Source organism: Zootoca vivipara, chromosome 3 (assembly GCF_963506605.1).
Source record: "Zootoca vivipara chromosome 3, rZooViv1.1, whole genome shotgun sequence".
NCBI classification, from domain to species: domain Eukaryota; kingdom Metazoa; phylum Chordata; class Lepidosauria; order Squamata; family Lacertidae; genus Zootoca; species Zootoca vivipara.
The window spans coordinates 48,176,143-48,193,633 of record NC_083278.1 but is presented as its reverse complement, the minus strand read 5'-3'; the positions used below and the strand labels follow the sequence as shown (position 1 = coordinate 48,193,633).

The 17,491-nt window shown below is 41.2% G+C and overlaps 1 protein-coding gene across 1 annotated transcript in view; it reads left to right on the top strand.

The window, feature by feature from the left end:
- Positions 1 to 16,663, top strand: part of SCML4 (Scm polycomb group protein like 4) — a 92,191-nt gene extending 75,528 nt beyond the window's left edge. Inside the window, exons 6-8 of the mRNA XM_035110678.2 lie at positions 5,540 to 5,806; positions 11,002 to 11,147; positions 16,227 to 16,663. Of these exons, the coding sequence (XP_034966569.1) occupies positions 5,540 to 5,806; positions 11,002 to 11,147; positions 16,227 to 16,352 (539 nt within the window). The 3' untranslated portion in view covers positions 16,353 to 16,663. The remainder of the gene's footprint in view (positions 1 to 5,539; positions 5,807 to 11,001; positions 11,148 to 16,226) is intronic.
- Positions 16,664 to 17,491: the final 828 nt, after the last annotated feature.

Genomic DNA, 17,491 nt, shown 5'->3' with positions numbered 1-17,491 from the left:
CCAGCTGAAGGGAAAGGGTTTTAAAGAGAAAGAGAGATTTGCAGGAGAGAAACAGCAAGTGTGTGGAGGGTTCAAATCTCCTATCCACCATAGCTGTCAAGTTTTCCCTTTTCTCGCGAGGAAGCCTATTCAGCATAAAGGAATTTCCCTTAAAAAAAGGGAGAACTTGGCAGCTATGCTATCCACCTATTATCTCCAGCAAATACTTGCCTCCTGATCCACATTAGTGTTATGAGTAAAACACAACACGTGGAGGCCAATTTTTCTCTTGTAGTGTTTAGTCTCCCTCTACCTTTGTGAGGTAGTCCCAGCTCCTGCCAACCTAGAAGTTTGAAAGCACGTCAAGGTGCAAGTAGATAAATAGGTACCTCTACAGCGGGAAGGTAAACGGCATTTCTGTGTGCTGTTCTGGTTCGCCAGAAGCGGCTTTGTCATGCTGGCCACATGATCTGGAAGCTGTACGCCGGCTCCCTCAGCCTATAACGCGAGATGAGCGCCGCAACCCCAGAGTTGGTCACGACTGGACCTAATGGTCAGGGGTCCCTTTAGCTTTAGCTTTATGAGAACTTGGAGCGACACACAGATTTATTAGTCTGACAGGCATTAGAAGTGGACAGGCATTAGAACTGGACACTATACCACTTAACTGTACACACATGACACTTTGATGTATCCGGAATCTTGGACAATAAGTCCAAGATTTCATCCATTTGCAAAGATGAAAACATGCTTTTCATCTCTTGCTGTATGAATTTAGTGGACTGTTCTTTCAAGTCACACTGTCACAGTTATGCCCAACTGGTACAAGCTGGGAGGAGGGTGGAGTGTTTTGAGAGCAAAGCTTTGTAATGTCATTTGCTATTTTGCTTATGCCATTGAAAGTTTTTTTTAGACTATCAAGGACTTTATTAAAATCTTATAATGTTTAGGAAAAAATAGACATGTGAGTCTCCTGCCTGATTTCAAAGTGATCTTCTGAAGGGGAGGAGGGAGGCAACATGAGTTCAATATCTCAAAAGCAATAAATGTGCTGTGTTATTCTTACTCTTATTTAGTCCTGTGGCAGACTTGATTTTGCCTTCCCCTGTATAATAACTGCAGTACATGGCTTTGGAACATAGTCAAAATAAATGGCTTTTATGGTTATCAGTAGTCTCGGCTTTGGTTCAGCATTTAATTACCTGCACAAGCCATTTATTGCCTCATATATTCCTCTGCCATGAACATTATCCCTTAAACAATAAATAAAATATTAAGGTCAGATTTAAAGGGGGAATGGGAGATCTGTGCAATGCACTCAACCACAACAAAATTTAATAGGAAACTATTTGCCTGATCTAAAAAGGTTTGTGGAGAAGAGGTCATTATGTTATCTTCGGTGTTTGAAATGAGATGGAATGTGATGATTGTATACATGGATTTTTCATCCCTTTTGACAGCTGAGCTGCAGTCAAAAGTGGGGTTATGGCACTGCCACCTTTACACCCCCAATTCAGGCACTGCTTGACAGTGATTCAGTGAAGGGGACATTAGATTAGCATAATACGCCATTTGTAAACATCTACTTTGCACAAAGTAGAAACTGACATTTATTTACTGTACTACGTTCTATTCATGACAGCTGTCTGGTGTCCCTGTGGAACAACACTGGGATGCTGCCTGACAAATTTTCAACCAGGCTGGGTATTTTTCTTGTTAATATCCGACCATGTGTTGGTTTGCTTGCAGCACAAACCATAATCCTTATGGCATAATGCTTATTTTTAGTATTGCAAGTAGCTGATGCCCATAGCTCAGACACACTGGTAGGCTTTAACGATGTCTATAGGAGTTCACACTGCTGATAGGAATGGTTTGCAGAAGAAATGTCAGTATCGCCCGGCTGGTACAGACTGCTATGGAGGCTATCATAAATTGGGGCAGGGCATGAGGATGGTGGCTAGATCTGAGCATGAAAGGGGAAGTGGGGATCTTCCTGTTGAGCAGGAGTGGCAATATTACAAAGCAGCAACAGGCAAGTGTGGGTTAAATAATGTGGGGTGGGGAGGTAGGAGGGCCCTTAAAGAAATTCAAAGCCCCAGTCCATGATCCCCTTCCCCAAATTTTATTATAATTCCCTGGAACATCCTGAAACAGGAGCCAAGGGAACTGTCACTCAGGTGAGGCCTCCATAATTCAACAACTGGTATGGTCTCCAGTTCTCATGATGCTTCCAAATTTCTGTTCTGCGGTGTGCCTGTTTAGACAAGCATTCCACTGATCTCTTGATTTGAATCCCCTGCTTTGAGTTTTGTTTAACTGTTATACTGTTTTAATGGACTTGTTTTTTATATGTTTTAATTGTGGATGTTTTAATGTAGTTGTTTCACTGTGTTAATTAAAGGTAGCTATTGTTTTTATAATTGGTTTTGTTTGCATTATTTTTCTGTTGGCTTTTATTTGTATGTGAACCGCCTTGGTATTTCTTCTTGAAATGGAACACAGTATATAAATTATGTGATTATGATTAATAATAATAACATAGGAAACACACATACACATACACACACACACACACACAGATCATTCATGATGAACAACAGAAAACAAATGTTTCAGGCAAACAAATGAACAATGTTCACAGGGGTCACACCTTGAAGTATTCCTCATTGCACTTACCTGTGTCAGAGATGTTCATCATACCTGGGTCACTGTGAGAGAGGCGCTCATCTTGTCCCCTTCCAGGAAATCCATAAGTGTGGGGTGGATGCATGGGAGTTGGAAGTCAATCAAACTTCCTCTCTTGTTGCTTCTGTGGAATGTACAAAATGGCTCAGGATCTATCTCCATGCATCTGGTGAAAGGTGAAAATAAAGATCTTCCTGTAAAACTACTGCTCCAATCCATTTTTTAAATGCACCAGTCTGATAATAACAAGGAGTTTGGAGTTGAAGTTTGTTGGTTTCAGGGAGTTGGAAGGCCATCTGTTTCAACACATTGCACCTCCTAATAAGAATTTGAAGGTGACTTCAGAACTGACACAGATGTTAAATCAGTCTCAGCATTATGTAAAAAAATAAAAAAGTAGATATTATTTATTGAGGCTGTCTTTGGAATACAGCTTTAAGGCTTTTCTAATCTCTTCCAACAATGCCAAGGAAGGCGGTTAGATGAAGCTGACGATTACCGGTAGATGAGCCAATGGCATAGCTCAAATGAAGGGCAGGGCTGTGTGACCATGAGATCATAGGGCTGAAAATAGACAGGCCACATCTGGCCATCCCATTATAAGAAAAATATTATAGCACTTTAAAAGGTAGAGGGATGGGGTCATGGGGTGATTTCAGGATGAAATATTAAGAGCAATGGCAAGAGAAAGAGAGGCAAATGTGGACCTGAGAAATATTAATGAGAAATTTAGCTGGGGCAGCCAAAATAAGGAAATCCTGCAAAAAAATAGTGCAAAATGCTGTATTTAAAAATGAAAATATAAGTTGTGGAACATTTGCCCTGGTGTATGGTGGTGGAGAAATCCTACACTAAAGAGCTGGACATCCAGTTTGTGAGGTGAGACTCTGCACATAGCTGATCAAATATGTGTGATGAAAACTGAGTCTTGGCAGGTTTTCCTCACCTGGCACCTCCTGCCTTGCATACTTGCCCCACTCCTGATGCCCATGTGGGTATTGAGTATTACAGTTACCTAGGAGGCTGCAGGCACAAAACAAATTGTGTGTATACTCAATGGGCATGATCTATGCACCAAAAATTGGAGTACGTGTGGATATTATAGAGTGTAAAAATATTTATACTTATGTCCTTCTCAATTCTCAGGTTCGGAAATGGCTAGTGGTTGTTATTTAAAAACGCCAGCTAGGGAACTGGTAAAAGAATAATGATAGAAAGTGAGGAGAAGGCAGAACAAGAACAAGGGCCCTTATTCTAGATGGCAGAGAACTCTGTTAAATGGAATTAATGTCTCCCAATTTGCTCATCACTCTCTCTTATATTCTTTTGACATCCACAATGATGATCTATACATGAGGCTGTAGTATCCCTTTCCACTTATTGGACACATCATTTTAGGCGAAATATTGGCTTCATCACAATTTTCACAAAATATTGTTCATATTAAATCTCTTTCAGCCTCTAAGGCTTCCTTTTCCATTTCTAATATTTGTGTACTGCTATGTGTTGTTAACAAAACTAATTAAATCTTGTAATACTGTCACAAATACTGTGCTAGCGTTTGATTGTGCTGCTAACAGCTTCTTGTTATGAGTCCTGTGGATTGCAACATTGACCTATGCCAATGTGGGTTTAAGGACCAGTTCAGACACTAACTATCTGAATTTAATAAACAATTATAAGTTCAACTGAGATCAAACCTTGTGTTGTTGTGTTCCATTCTTGTCTTCCTCCTCTTCTTATGTGTCCACCTTCAGCCCAGCTTCTATCATGGTTTATTAAACCACAATTCCCCATTTTGTACAAGCATAGAAACTCTTTTTTTTACAAACCAGAATATGAAACTAGGATCAGATTGTGGAGAGTAAGCATTGATTAAACCACAGTTTTCCAGTTCAGATGTAACAGGAAACAAGGACTTAACAAATCCCAGACTCACTCTCTCATAGTGTGCAACAGAAGGGAAATGATGTGAGGGAAGGAGCCCATGAACACAAACTTGAATAGAAAATAGCCAATAGAGAACAGATTAAGCACACACCGGGACACCAGACTTGTTCTTAAAATCATGGTCTCAATTAAAAAACAAACAAACCACATGCATTATATGTAACATTTTGAGAGGAAAGCAATCAGGTTTTTCATTAAATCAATTAGCTGCATGTACTATTATTATTCTTTTTATTTACACCTTCATGTTGTAAGTACAAGTAAATAGTGGACTTGATGGCCGGTTAACTCCCTGTCTTCTCAAATTCACACTGTACTATTAGGCCTGGAGTGTATTATTAAACATCTGGCCCTCTAGGTTTTGATGAACTACAACTCCCACCAGCCTTTTGAAGGGAACAGTGATTCCCCCTGCAATAGTAGTTTGGAAACATCTGGAGGACTCCAGGTTAGCTTCCCCTGCATTAAGCAAATAAGCCTTGTGCTCAAGCCTCACTCCAACAGCCTGAATCCTTTTGGCCTATATATATTCATCTTTAAAATCATACACTTTCTGTAACTGCCTAAAATCATTCTGAAGCAAACCAAGCACTGTAGTCAACCAAAGCCTCGAGTGAAGTTGACTTACATATATTATTAATTTCAGAACTAGAAAGTCACAATGCCATAAATTAATTCAAATCCATTTCCTATTATAAATCCTCATTGATAAATTAAATCCCACATACTGCAGTTTCTTCTAATTCTGTTCACACTTTAGTTTGCTAATGGTTTTTAGCTGCCTGTCTGCTATTTTAAGACTGAGAGAATGAATATATATATATATATATATATATATATATATATATATATATGTAATTTCACTTTGGTAGAAAATCAATGATGTTATTTCATTAACCCCTGATCCTTTCTTTTTGAACAGAAACAGTCATACCTGAAGACTACCTGGTTGATCCAGTGAACACAAAGCATTACAGCGTAGACCCCTCTGATTCTGCCTTTAATTGTATGGGATCCGTGTACTCTATGAGGCAGAGTTCTGGCGAGGGACGTCATGGTGGTGGGTCATCTTCCTCTTGCAGTCACCGCTCTGGCCAGATGGGCTCTGGAGGACCATCAGCTGCAGCTCTGAGGCATCAGACATCAAGCCCAACCAGAAATGGAACCTACATGGAAGGAAACAGAAGTGGTAACATCTTACATTCAATTTTTATCTGATGATGTGTTGAGTTCCTTTGCTACCTGTGAAGTTTCTATTCTTCCTTAAAGACCAACTCTTGTCATGATGATATCATTTTATGAGCCAGGCCACTCACAACCAAGTGCAGCTCAGCAGCCTTGTGTAGCCTTGACCGTGAAATGGAGGCGTTGTCCACAATACTGATGGGCTGTATTGTGACTGATGCACCACAAGTTGTGTGGGCCTGATGTAAGCATGTAAGTTACAATAAAAAGCAGTTTCTTTTTATTTCTTACTGTTTATGTTAAGAAGAAGAGAAACATTTGAAATATGTATTCCAAAAGGCTCAAACCTTGGGATTAAAATAGCCTACTAACCTGTTTTTAAATAATTACACAAACATTTATTTTTGTAAGCCAGGAAATGAAACTGAATCTTAATCAATGAATATTGTGGGGGGTTTTTAAACCCAGGCAAACGTAAGCCCTAAGTCTGTGCCAAACCCTAACAGAACCCAAGATTACTCCAGTTACAATATGTGTTTCTTTCTTCATTTGTTTTAAAAATGAAATTACATACTGTTTTCTTTCCATTTATTTAGAATTTTTCAAAAACAATTCCTTGGTTTTATTAAATAAGCCTGCAGTAATTCCATTACTGCACTAGGATACAATATTGTCATGGTCTGACCAATAGCAATTTTTTTAAACAACAACAACAACTTCATTCATTTCTAATTTGTCAAATGTCACATGTATATTTTTACATTTTAAAGATAGATTTGCCCAAGTAATCTTGACCATTTTAAAGTAGTGAATATCTTCCCCTATCTAATTTATTAATGGGCTTAATAGAACCCTTAATATTTCTATTCTGTTTGAGGTACTTTCCCCCTCAGCCTGTTGCTTGGCTGTAGCTTGTTGTGGCCTTTTGTTGTCCCACATTTGGTTATTTCCTTTCCTTCAGTAATAATTCTCATTAAACTTCTATTTTATTGAGCCTTCATTTATTTCCTTTTTTTCTGTTTCAGTTCAGTGTGGTTACTGAGATCCAGAGAAATCTAAATTCAAGTCTGAGCTCATCTTTGGAGCCACTGGGTGGCCGGAGTGACTGAGATTCAGGACGGAGCCATACTTCCCACTTGTCCCGCCACTTTCCTCCAAGAAAACTGGCTGTTTACCAATGAATCAGAACAAATATCAATGTTCCTTTTTATGTGGATTGACATTTGTTCTGATTCAGTGGCAAACAATGGGTTTTCCTGGGGAAAGTGGCGAGACAAATGTAAAACCACTTGAGATAAACATGAGTGTGGTCAAAGCCCTCTGTCTGTTTAGGTGACCAGTCCTATTACATTGTGTTTTACCTAAATCTAAAGACAGTTCCAGGTACCACCAGACAATTCCAGTGAACCGTTTTCTTTTATTGGGAAGATATATGTATATATAATCAAATGATTCTGTTTTATCTGCTGCATCTGTCACTGTTTTTATTATATTGTATTTTTGGAATGCTGTTGCATTTATTGTTTGTTTTAATTGTTGGCTGCTGCCCTGGGTGCTGCATAAGCACTGGAAGGTGGGATATAAATCTTTCTAAAAATAAGTACAAATAAAACAAAATAGGTTGATTATCCCTCTGAGCTGCATCACGAGTTTTTAAGCGCAGTTCATTTACATATTTTCTTGCCACCTGCCAAAGCCAGGAAATTGGATTTTACCTAAATTATGATCTTTAAGGATAATTATTGGTACCAAAGACTCCTCTCTCTTTGTAATCTGAGCATTCTTTATCATCTTGATTAATTCTGATGACACAATGCCCTAGGATACCTTTGACATGAGAGAGATGAGATCGTTATTAATGTATTTAATCCCTGGTGTGAATAAATTTCAGATGCATTAATGCAGGATTTATATACAGGTAGGGCTCCTCCAACAAAGCATGCAAGACCTGAGGAGTCAAGCAATTTTGCAACAGCTTTGTTGACTACCAATTAGCTTCTGAGCCCAATTCAAAGTGCTGGCTTTAATTTATTAAGTCCTTTATGTTATGTGTGGTTCTAATGTATCTGACAGGGTGCCTCTCCTCAGGAATGGCTGGGAAGGCCCTGCTTAAAGTCCTGTTTTTGTATGAAGCACCATCCAGTACGGAACATTGTAGGGACTTCTTTGTGTTGGCTCTGTTACCTGAGGATCACTAGCAAAGTACTGTACTGCTATAAGAGCCCCCTACACAAATCACAGTGATTGCTCAATAAAGACTGAATAGAGTCTAACTTATGTGCAAGAAAACCAAGAATGCACAATAAACAGGTTGAAGACCAAGCCTGTTGAGATGCTTCCATGGTCCTGCTGAATTCAGGCTCCCCAGTCTCTTTGAACCTCTTAGCTCCTCTTTCCCAAAACCAGGAATGGGCAGAAGTTTGATCTGGTTCTATTGGTTGATCTCTGGGTAGTTTGTAGGAGATGAGCAAGGATCTTTGATTCTCAATAATTTAACAACAGCAGCAATCAAACTACTCACACCTCAATTAGACTGCCAAAGTAAAGAAAGTTGTGGGATGACCATCAACTTGGCTCTGATACTAAGAACACATCCCTGTGTTTAGTAGCAGCAGTTCAGAGGCACTGTGTTCTAGGTGGATGCCTTTTGCACTGATTCAACTCAGTGGATCCTGTGGTTCTAGCTAAACATAAAGGGAACCTCCCATGCCTGAAGTCTGCCCACCTCTGTCTTAAACCACTCTGCAATTTAAGTGTTCTGTGCCACTGACATCCTCAATCTTGCTGTCCCAATCTTATCCTAAAGATGTCTGTCAGACATCTACATATGAGGGAGCACTGATATTAGGTGCTTCACTGCATCTGATAAGCCACATACCACATATTCTGATCTCTTTATAGTCCACCTAGCAGACCAAAGAAAGTGCAGAGCTACTATAAGATGTTGACGCAGCAGAAGGCCAAGCAGTGGTGGCATCTTTCCCCGCTCCACTCCTGTAACTACTTCCTGCATTTTCAATTGAATGCTAAGACACCAAACTGGGATGCTCCTCCTGTGCAAATGGCTTTTGCTGTTTTCAGCAGCTTCTTAACGGCACTACAGCAAGGAGTGATAGAGCAACCAGTGTCTAATCAAGACTAACTTCATTTTACATTGTGCCGCCTCTTCTAAGCTCATTTGCCTTTGTTTCTCCATGTGTGCATACTCACTTTAACACACACACCGGCGATATAGCTAAAAGCCAAACAGGCTCTGTTTGTTCAACCATAATGCCGCGCTGCCAAGGAGAGAGAGGAGCAAATAAAGGGGGTTAAGTTCAGGAAGGAAACGGCACAGAGATAGCGACTGAGATTTATAATTCTGCAGAGAGTAAAGAATAAAAAAACATAAATGCACTTTCATCCCAGTGTGCTTTATTGCCTTGATTTAATGTTGAAAGGAGCTGATGTGACCTTAAATCATCTCAGCCTTGATGCCATTAAGAAGTCACATGCGCAACGTTCATCTTTGTGCAATTTTAGTAGCTCTCCAAATAGATGTTCTTTGGGGACACTCTGCTTCATAAAAGCTGGGTGATTAGGAGGATACTGAGCAGGAAGATATTCTGATCCTGTGGAAAGTGTTAGGGCTGCCCCACATGCAATATGCATTTTTGCTACAAAGAGCAAATGCAAATTTACAGGTGGGCTGTTCGGTCAGTGGTAGAGCATCTGCTTTGCCTATAGAAGTTCCCAGGTTCAATCCTGGACATTTCCAGGGAGAGCTGGGAGAACTCCCCCCTACACACACACACACACACACACACACACACACACACACACACACACCTGAAACCCAAGAAAGAGCCACTGCCAGTCAATGAAAGCAACCTTCTGCTAGATGGAGCAATGGTCAGACTCACAATAAGGCAGCTTCCTGTGTTCTTAAAAGTAGGGCAACTGAAGTGTGCATGCAGATGTGGGAATGTAGGGGAAAGTGTCCACACATTGTGCGTGGAAAACAGGGAAAGTGCCTCCTTTCCCCTGATGACATGAATCTAGATATTGCCACGTGCTCCAGCTTCCAGGCCTACCTAATCAGTCCATCCCATGTCCTTTCATGTCTAGGCATTGGTGGTGGTTCTGTACACTCCTGTAAAGCATATCTTCTGTGAAGCAGCCCTCGGTCTAAGGATTTCAGGGGAGGCATTTGCCAAAGCCCTGCTTTGTCCCTGCCTACCATTTCTTTTGTTCCATTAGCAGCTTCACGTTTTTAATTCCAGATGGGAAGATGGTGCTTACTTGAGCCACTTTCTCTGCTGCCTGTGGTTATGATAGCAGCGGTTGTTCCCTTCAGACTGTGGCAGCTGGCATATTTTCTCTCTCCCAGCAGGGAAGTGAGTCCTTTGCATTTTTATAACCCAGGGTTAACCATCATGCCTTCTGCTGAGCAATCAAATCCACAATGTCCAAAGTTCTCTCTGCTTTCTCACTTCTTAGGCCAGCCATTCCCAACCTTATGCCCTTCTGTGTAAGTGTGGCTGATGTTTTTGGTTTTTTTAATATAACTCTCATCAGGCTGACTGACCTGATGGAAGTTGTAGTCCAAAATATCTAGATAGTATCAGGCTGGGAAGGCTGCCTTAGGCTTGCTTCCACACAAGGCTTAGATACTAGGTGGCTGCCTTATGCACATTGGAGGTAAGTCCGGTTGGACTTAATAGGAGGACTTAATTCCAAGTTAACCTAAATAGGAGTGGTCAAAAGCATGGAAAAACCAGTGGTCTGACCTAATTTAAAGGTTACTGCTCTTTGCTTGGAGGCCAAAGAGATGCACTTCGTAATGATGGCTCTTGTCCCACACCCTACCAGGAGAAGCCCATTCAAAGATGTCATATATGGATATCCCTGAGCTCTTCCTGCATCTGCTTCTTGCAGCATAAGAAATCCTCTCTGTGGATGCATTTCAACAGTCACATACTCCCTTCCTGGCATTCACTGTTCCCTTCATGTGAACGGTTCAAGGATTAACGGACATGAACGACGCAAAGTACATTTATGAAACTTACTAGCCATGCAAATGCAGCCCAGGTTATTTGTATTACAAATATGCTGGTTTTGCAAGTAATGGCTGTCATGCTACTGCTGAAGAAACAAGTTAATCAGTGTTTATTTGTAATGTGACGGGTTCCTTTGTTTGCTTCTTTTCACCTCAAATAGCCTCAAGTCCTTCACCAGACAGGCAAGATGCAGCTCGGCCCATAAGCAAGAATCCTTCGACCTGGACCGTTGATGATGTGGTTTGGTTTGTAAAGGATGCCGACCCTCATGCTTTGGGACCCCACGTGGAGCTCTTCAGAAAACACGTATGTAGAAACTTGTCTGTGATGGAATTATGTTATCCAGGACTAATGTTCAAGTGAATAAACACAATTTGCACTAAGCCAATGAAGCCCACCAGAACATTGTGAGCTACTTACCTGGGACTGTGAAAACGGGATTGTGAAGTGCTTGACAGGCTACCACCATACATGGCCAATGGCCTGCATTTAGCTTACTGAGGCACATCTTGCACAGGCTAGTAATAAACTAAAGAAACAGTTTGCACATCACAATTAATAGTTTACTAGGACCCGGGTGGCGCTGTGGGTTAAACCACAGAGCCTAGGGCTTGCTGATCAGAAGGTCGGCGGTTCGAATCCCCGCGACGGGGTGACCTCCCGTTGCTCGGTCCCAGCTACTGCCAACCTAGCAGTTTGAAAGCATGACAAAGTGCAAGTAGATAAATAGATATCGCTATAGCGGGAAGGTAAATGGCGTTTCCGTGTGCTGCTCTGGTTCGGCCGAAGTGGCTTTGTCATGCTGGCCACATGACCTGGAAGCTGTATGCCGGCTCCCTTGGCCAATAACGCGAGATGAGCGCCGCAACCCCAGAGTCAATCACGACTGAACCTAATGGTCAGGGGTCCCTTTACCTTTACCTATGAACCTGGAGATAATTCCTCTTTTGCTTCCCACCTTCTCCAGCATGACTGAGAGCAGTGCTGGATTTACGTATAAGCTAAACAAGCTATAGCTTAGAGCCCCACTCTCTTGGGCCCCCCCCCAAAATGTAAAGAAACAAAATCTGGACGTACATTTCCAAAATATAAGATTAAAAAAACAAATAAAATAAACCTACATACAACAACAGTGTTTTGTGTTGTGTAGGCTTCTCCTTAATTGTATTTCAGTTCAGCAATTACTTTGATAAAATACATATTTTGTTATGTGCAAATGGCTTTAGATACTGGTACCTATTAGGTCCATAAATTACCATATAGCATATATTCAACACAAAAAACAGTGACAATTTGTTGTTGACAAAGGACAGCTGGACATATAAAGTGCCCCATACCCTTCAGCAGCTTAGGGCCTCATCAAACCTAAAGAGAACCTTGGCCACTGAATTCCAGTTGCAACAAGAGTATCTATGCTCCTTTTGTGGACTTCCTTAGAAATATCTCATTGGCTACTTTGGGAAATACAATGTTGGACATTTGGATCTGTGATTTGACCCAGGAAGCTTATTATGTTCTACAGTAAGCTCAGTAGCCGACAACTTAGCATTCTGTGCAATGCTGCAGTCCTTGACAGTGGTGATGTGGTTTAAACATAATATGGGCTCTAAATTTTCCATATCAAAGCACCCACTAACCTGCTCCTTATATTCAGTCAGCTTCACACAGATATATACAAGAGGTCTGATGCTTGATTAAGGCCATCACCCAATCCTGCTCAATTATGCCTTTGAATAACTCATTTCCCTGAAATTGTTTAACCTTCATTTCTAAACTGGATTAGCATGAAGACCCCAGAGGTGAGAGACAAGTGATTACTCCTTTAACCTTAGCCATGTCTTCCTGTGAGTTAAATGATTCTAAGGAGCAGGTGCATAATTTAGTCGGAAGCCTTGAATGCTGCTGACATTCCCAAGCAGCACCTGAAATCCTTGCTTTTGCAGCTGATGACAAGCGCAGGATTGCAGAATGAGGTGGTGATGACCTTTGTTAGTTTAACTTCCCAGTCCTGTACTTTTCATACTAAGACAGAAACAGCTTGCCTTGAGAGAGACCAACAACATGTTTACTGTCTGCAAGGAATCCTAGTTCATGTCAGTATAAAAGCTTATGGGTAAATAGTGGCTCATTCCTCCAGGATGCCCAGATACAAAGAAGGCAACTGGCACTTGCCCAAATAGTAGTTGTGATTTCTTGGCTAGCCAGCTCCCCTCTTGGCATTTCTGAGGAGGGTGCAGAAGAATTTCAGGAGAGATTGGACCTAGAAAGGAGCCTGAATGAATTTAAAGGGAAGCAATGTGGGATACAGATTAAGAGTAAGGCGAACTAGCCAACAGGAATGCCAATCCAAGATGAGTGAACAAAGTAATGCAACGGGCTGCTCTGATCTGTAACTGGAAAAATGAATATTGAAGGGAGAGTAAAGCTTTTGAGTTGAGGACAATTAAGCTTGCTCTTTCAGAATTATATCCTGACTCTTCCAATGATGGATATTATCACTGAAAGTGCATATTGTTTCATAGACCTGATACGTCTTGGTATTGATTATTCCAGCTTTCTTCCAATTAGCTTACCTCCCTTTACAGTATTTCTTGAATAGTGATTTTACTGCCAGGCAAAGTCCATCTTTTTTGAAAACAGTAGCAACAAAAAGAAAGGATTTTTCATTACCAAGCACAGTGTTGTATGCCAAGGCATCACGCTAAAGCCAAGCCTCCAGATTTAGCATCCGTTTGCATTGGTCAGTGGGCTTATCACAGTGTTCAGCACTAAGCCTGAAATATTAAGCTTGACAGTCAGTGTTCACAGGATTAGATCTTAATAAAGCAGCATGAAATTCTTCCAGATGCTGTATACTTTTGCAGCCTTCCAGCAGACTGCGAGAAGCTAGTCTAGGTCATAAGCCTTGGCAGCTATAAAGCACAACAGAAATTATTACTACAGATCAGATCTATAATTGAACCAGGCCTATGACAGAGGAGTCACAGCAGGTCGTTAAATGTCATGGTGTTTCTGTTTCACAAGGTGCTTCCTAACCCTGAAATTCTGGATTGGAGCTTTTGTAGGTTTAGATATATACCCTAATGCAAAACACATGTGTTCTCCCTTCAAGAGTAGGGTTACCAGCCCACAAGGTTTGGCCTGAAGTCTCTAGGTTTGCCTGCCCCCTCAAGGGGGCAGGTGGAGGGCTTGAATCTCCAGATGGATGAACGTCTTTAATAATGATAATAATAATAATAATAATAATAATAATAATAATAATAATTTAAAAGGCTGTGCATGCAGCTTGCAAACTTCAGCCCATAAAGGAGCAAAGACACTATTGGTGGGGATGGGTGAGGTCTGTCTTCTTCTGCTCCCCTCTTCCAATTAACCTCCATTTCCAGAGCCCAACCAGGTCTTTGGCCTCAGATACAGGCTGTGAAATTGCAGGGCCCAGGATGCTCCTGACGTGGCAACCCTATTCATGAGAGAATTGTACATTCCTTTAAAATATGTGGTTCTCTGTAAAATACAAGAGCGTGCGCGCGCGCGCACACACACACACACACACACACTGCTTGAGTCCCAGGATCTCTAGAAGTACATTTAAGCTGGGAACAGGGAGTGGGCCTTTTCCGTGTCTGTGCCCAAGCTCTGGAGCTCCTTCTCGAGAGTTGCTTGGTTTCCCCCTTCTTTATTGGCCTTCCATCGGGTAATTAGAAACACTATGAGTAGTTGCCTCATCACAGAATTGTGTCATCATTCTACTTCACAAGTATGCCTGGGAGCAAAAAGCAGCCAGGAATTCCATGCAGGTGACTGAGCAGAATCCCAAAGAAGGAATAGATCTCTTGGTCCTGTCACACACAGACCCAAACCCCGCTCTGCCAGTCCACTTCGTCAAAAGAGCCTTTCTTTCTTTCATTGTGTTTAACTAGGCTGCTATTATCCTGCATTCTTATGCTGTCTGTGGAGGAGGGGGCTTCCTTTCTTCTGCGGTCAGTATGGAAATGCAGGCTACTAACCTTGTATTTAGTCAAACAAAACAAAACAAACAAAACAAAGGCTAGTAACTTATGTGGGCTACATTAGAAAGCTTTACTAGAACCTGTTAGGTTAAAATTGTTAATGGTTCCTGGCCTTTTTTAATAGGTTGTTCTTATCGCTTTACAGCTATTCTAGTGTTTTACTGCTGCTATTAATGTTTTGCTTTTGTTTTATAATTGTTAAAATAGTTCTAATTCATTGTTGCTAGCCTCCTTGAGCTCATCTGAGGAAAGCTGCAGTAGAAGCATTTTGAATAAATGTGAGCAGCAATCAGGAAATTATAATAATATGTACTCAATGGTGCACCTCTCATACTTCTTTCTATAGTTGGGTGTTAATTCCTGAGTTCAAAATAACCTGTCATCAGGAAATACGTGGATTTCTTCCTTAATAGCAGGCACATGGATGTTTTGAATCCTGATATGTGCACCCGTGTATTATTTGTTGTTGTCTTTATTTATATAGTTTCATCAGTATAATTGACACTATGCAGCATACAGAATAACAGAAGTACAAAAAGCTGTATTAGCATCATTCCCAAGAATCACATAAGCATTTGATAGCTCATTGTTAAAGAGCCAACTGGTGATTTTTTTAAAGAACAAACTCATATGGTGATTTATGTCCAGGTTCTCTCTCTCTCTCTCTCTCTCTCTCTCTCTCTCTCTCTCTCTCTCTCTCTCTCTCTCTCTCTCTCTGTGTGTGTGTGTGTGTGTGTGTGTGTGTGTGTGTGTGTGCTGACTGGGATGATGGGAGTTGTAGGCCAAGTCATCTGAAGAGTACCAGGTAGGGGAAGATGGCTATAGTCAACCTGCATCAACAGTGATGTTCATGCAGTCATTGAAATGGCCCTAAGTGATATTAATTCACGCAAACCAAAGGCAGCCAGGTTGGTCTACATGGGAGTGGGGGCTCCAAAATCCATAGTTGGGCTGTGCTTTTATTAGAACCTCTCAAAATGTCACCAAATACTGACCAAGTCATGAATAAGAGTTCTGATATACTACTAGGCAAGGACACTTGTGTCACTTTCTTTTCTCTTTCAAGGTTGTGGAAATTAACTTTAGACTTACAGTATTTAAAGAACAGATAAAGTTAGGAGAATACAAATTCTCCATACTTCAGTTGGATAGATGCCAGGTGGAACGTTCAGGATTTTAAGGGCCACAGTTCACCTGATTTCTCCAAATTTTCAAAGAACTCTTAAATTACTTAATTTTTCAAGCAACTCAACACCACCCAAGGTGCTGCTGGCCATTCCTTTTGAGCTCATTGGGATAGTAGTTTCCTTCCCGTTCAACAAAGGTCAAAATCGCATCACGTTTTTGATTCCTTCCTCATTTCTTTTTAAACTAGGAGATTGACGGCAATGCTTTGTTGCTACTGAAAAGTGACATGATCATGAAATATTTGGGCCTGAAGCTGGGACCGGCACTGAAACTCTGTTACCACATCGATAAACTGAAGCAAGCCAAGTTCTGACACTTCCTAAAAACACCAAACAATCCCAATGTAACTTGAGAAAGTGGGAGAAAGGTAATGTGTTGCCTTACAGAAAGATATCCGTTTTCCAGCTGTCTCCCCCTCTTTTTGTACTGAGAACTTTCTACAAGTGTACATCTTCACATTTTTTAAAACCGATGCAGAGGCTGGTGGGGAGCGGAATCTGTTTCGCTGGTTTGTGGTAATAATTTTCCAAAAAAGAATATAATGATAATTATTTTGTATTATTCATATGGTTATTATTGTTAATATCATTGTTGTCCTGTTTTTGTATCACATATGGAAAATCAGACACATAAAGACCATTCAAGCTGGATGCAGAAGAAAGGTCACTGCCACACAACTCAAGTCAACTGGTTGGTTGCAAGCTCCGCGTTGCTTGACTCAATGCCTCAATGTGGCATCACTGGAACCAGGGGCTCATAGATTTGGCTTGGCTTAATAGCTAGCCAATCTTTGCAGTTGTCACCAATCTTTCCATTCCCCCAAAGGCCTCTGGGGCATGCAGAAGACTTGGGAGAGGGAGCAGGAAGTCACAAGTTGTGCAAAGCTTTGGGATGCACATCAATGTATGCCTCTTCTAAAGCTCAGTGCGACAGAAGAGTCCTTCCCCATGTTCTCTGCAATATGTGGGGAGTAGGGAGCTGCATCAGAGCCGCCACCAGGTGGCAGCTGCCCTTGGCAACTGCATTTGGGGAGATCCGAATGTAGCCCATTGTTAATAGCATCCTTCCTTTAGCCACATGTCATCCGGATGGCCCTTGTTGCTATTTGGCTAAGCTTATACCTCCCCTACATATTTGGGCCACAGCAACAGTCGTATGGTGAGATTGGACCCAAGAAGCCATGGCTATCTTCAGGGGGGACCGGTCCCATGCCTTACAAACACTATCTGGAAAACTTGAATTATTTCAACGGAAATAAGAAATTGGGATTTTTGCAAGCTCAAGTACCTTTTCTCCCCACTAGAGGGACTGGTGCTAATGAACTCCTATCTTGAGCTGTGATCATCGCTTTCTCCAATAGCAACTTCCCCTTGAGCTATATCTCGCTTTCAGTCCATTACAAAATTGCAGCTCTGACTCCAAAAAAAACATTTCAGGTTTGATGCCACAAAC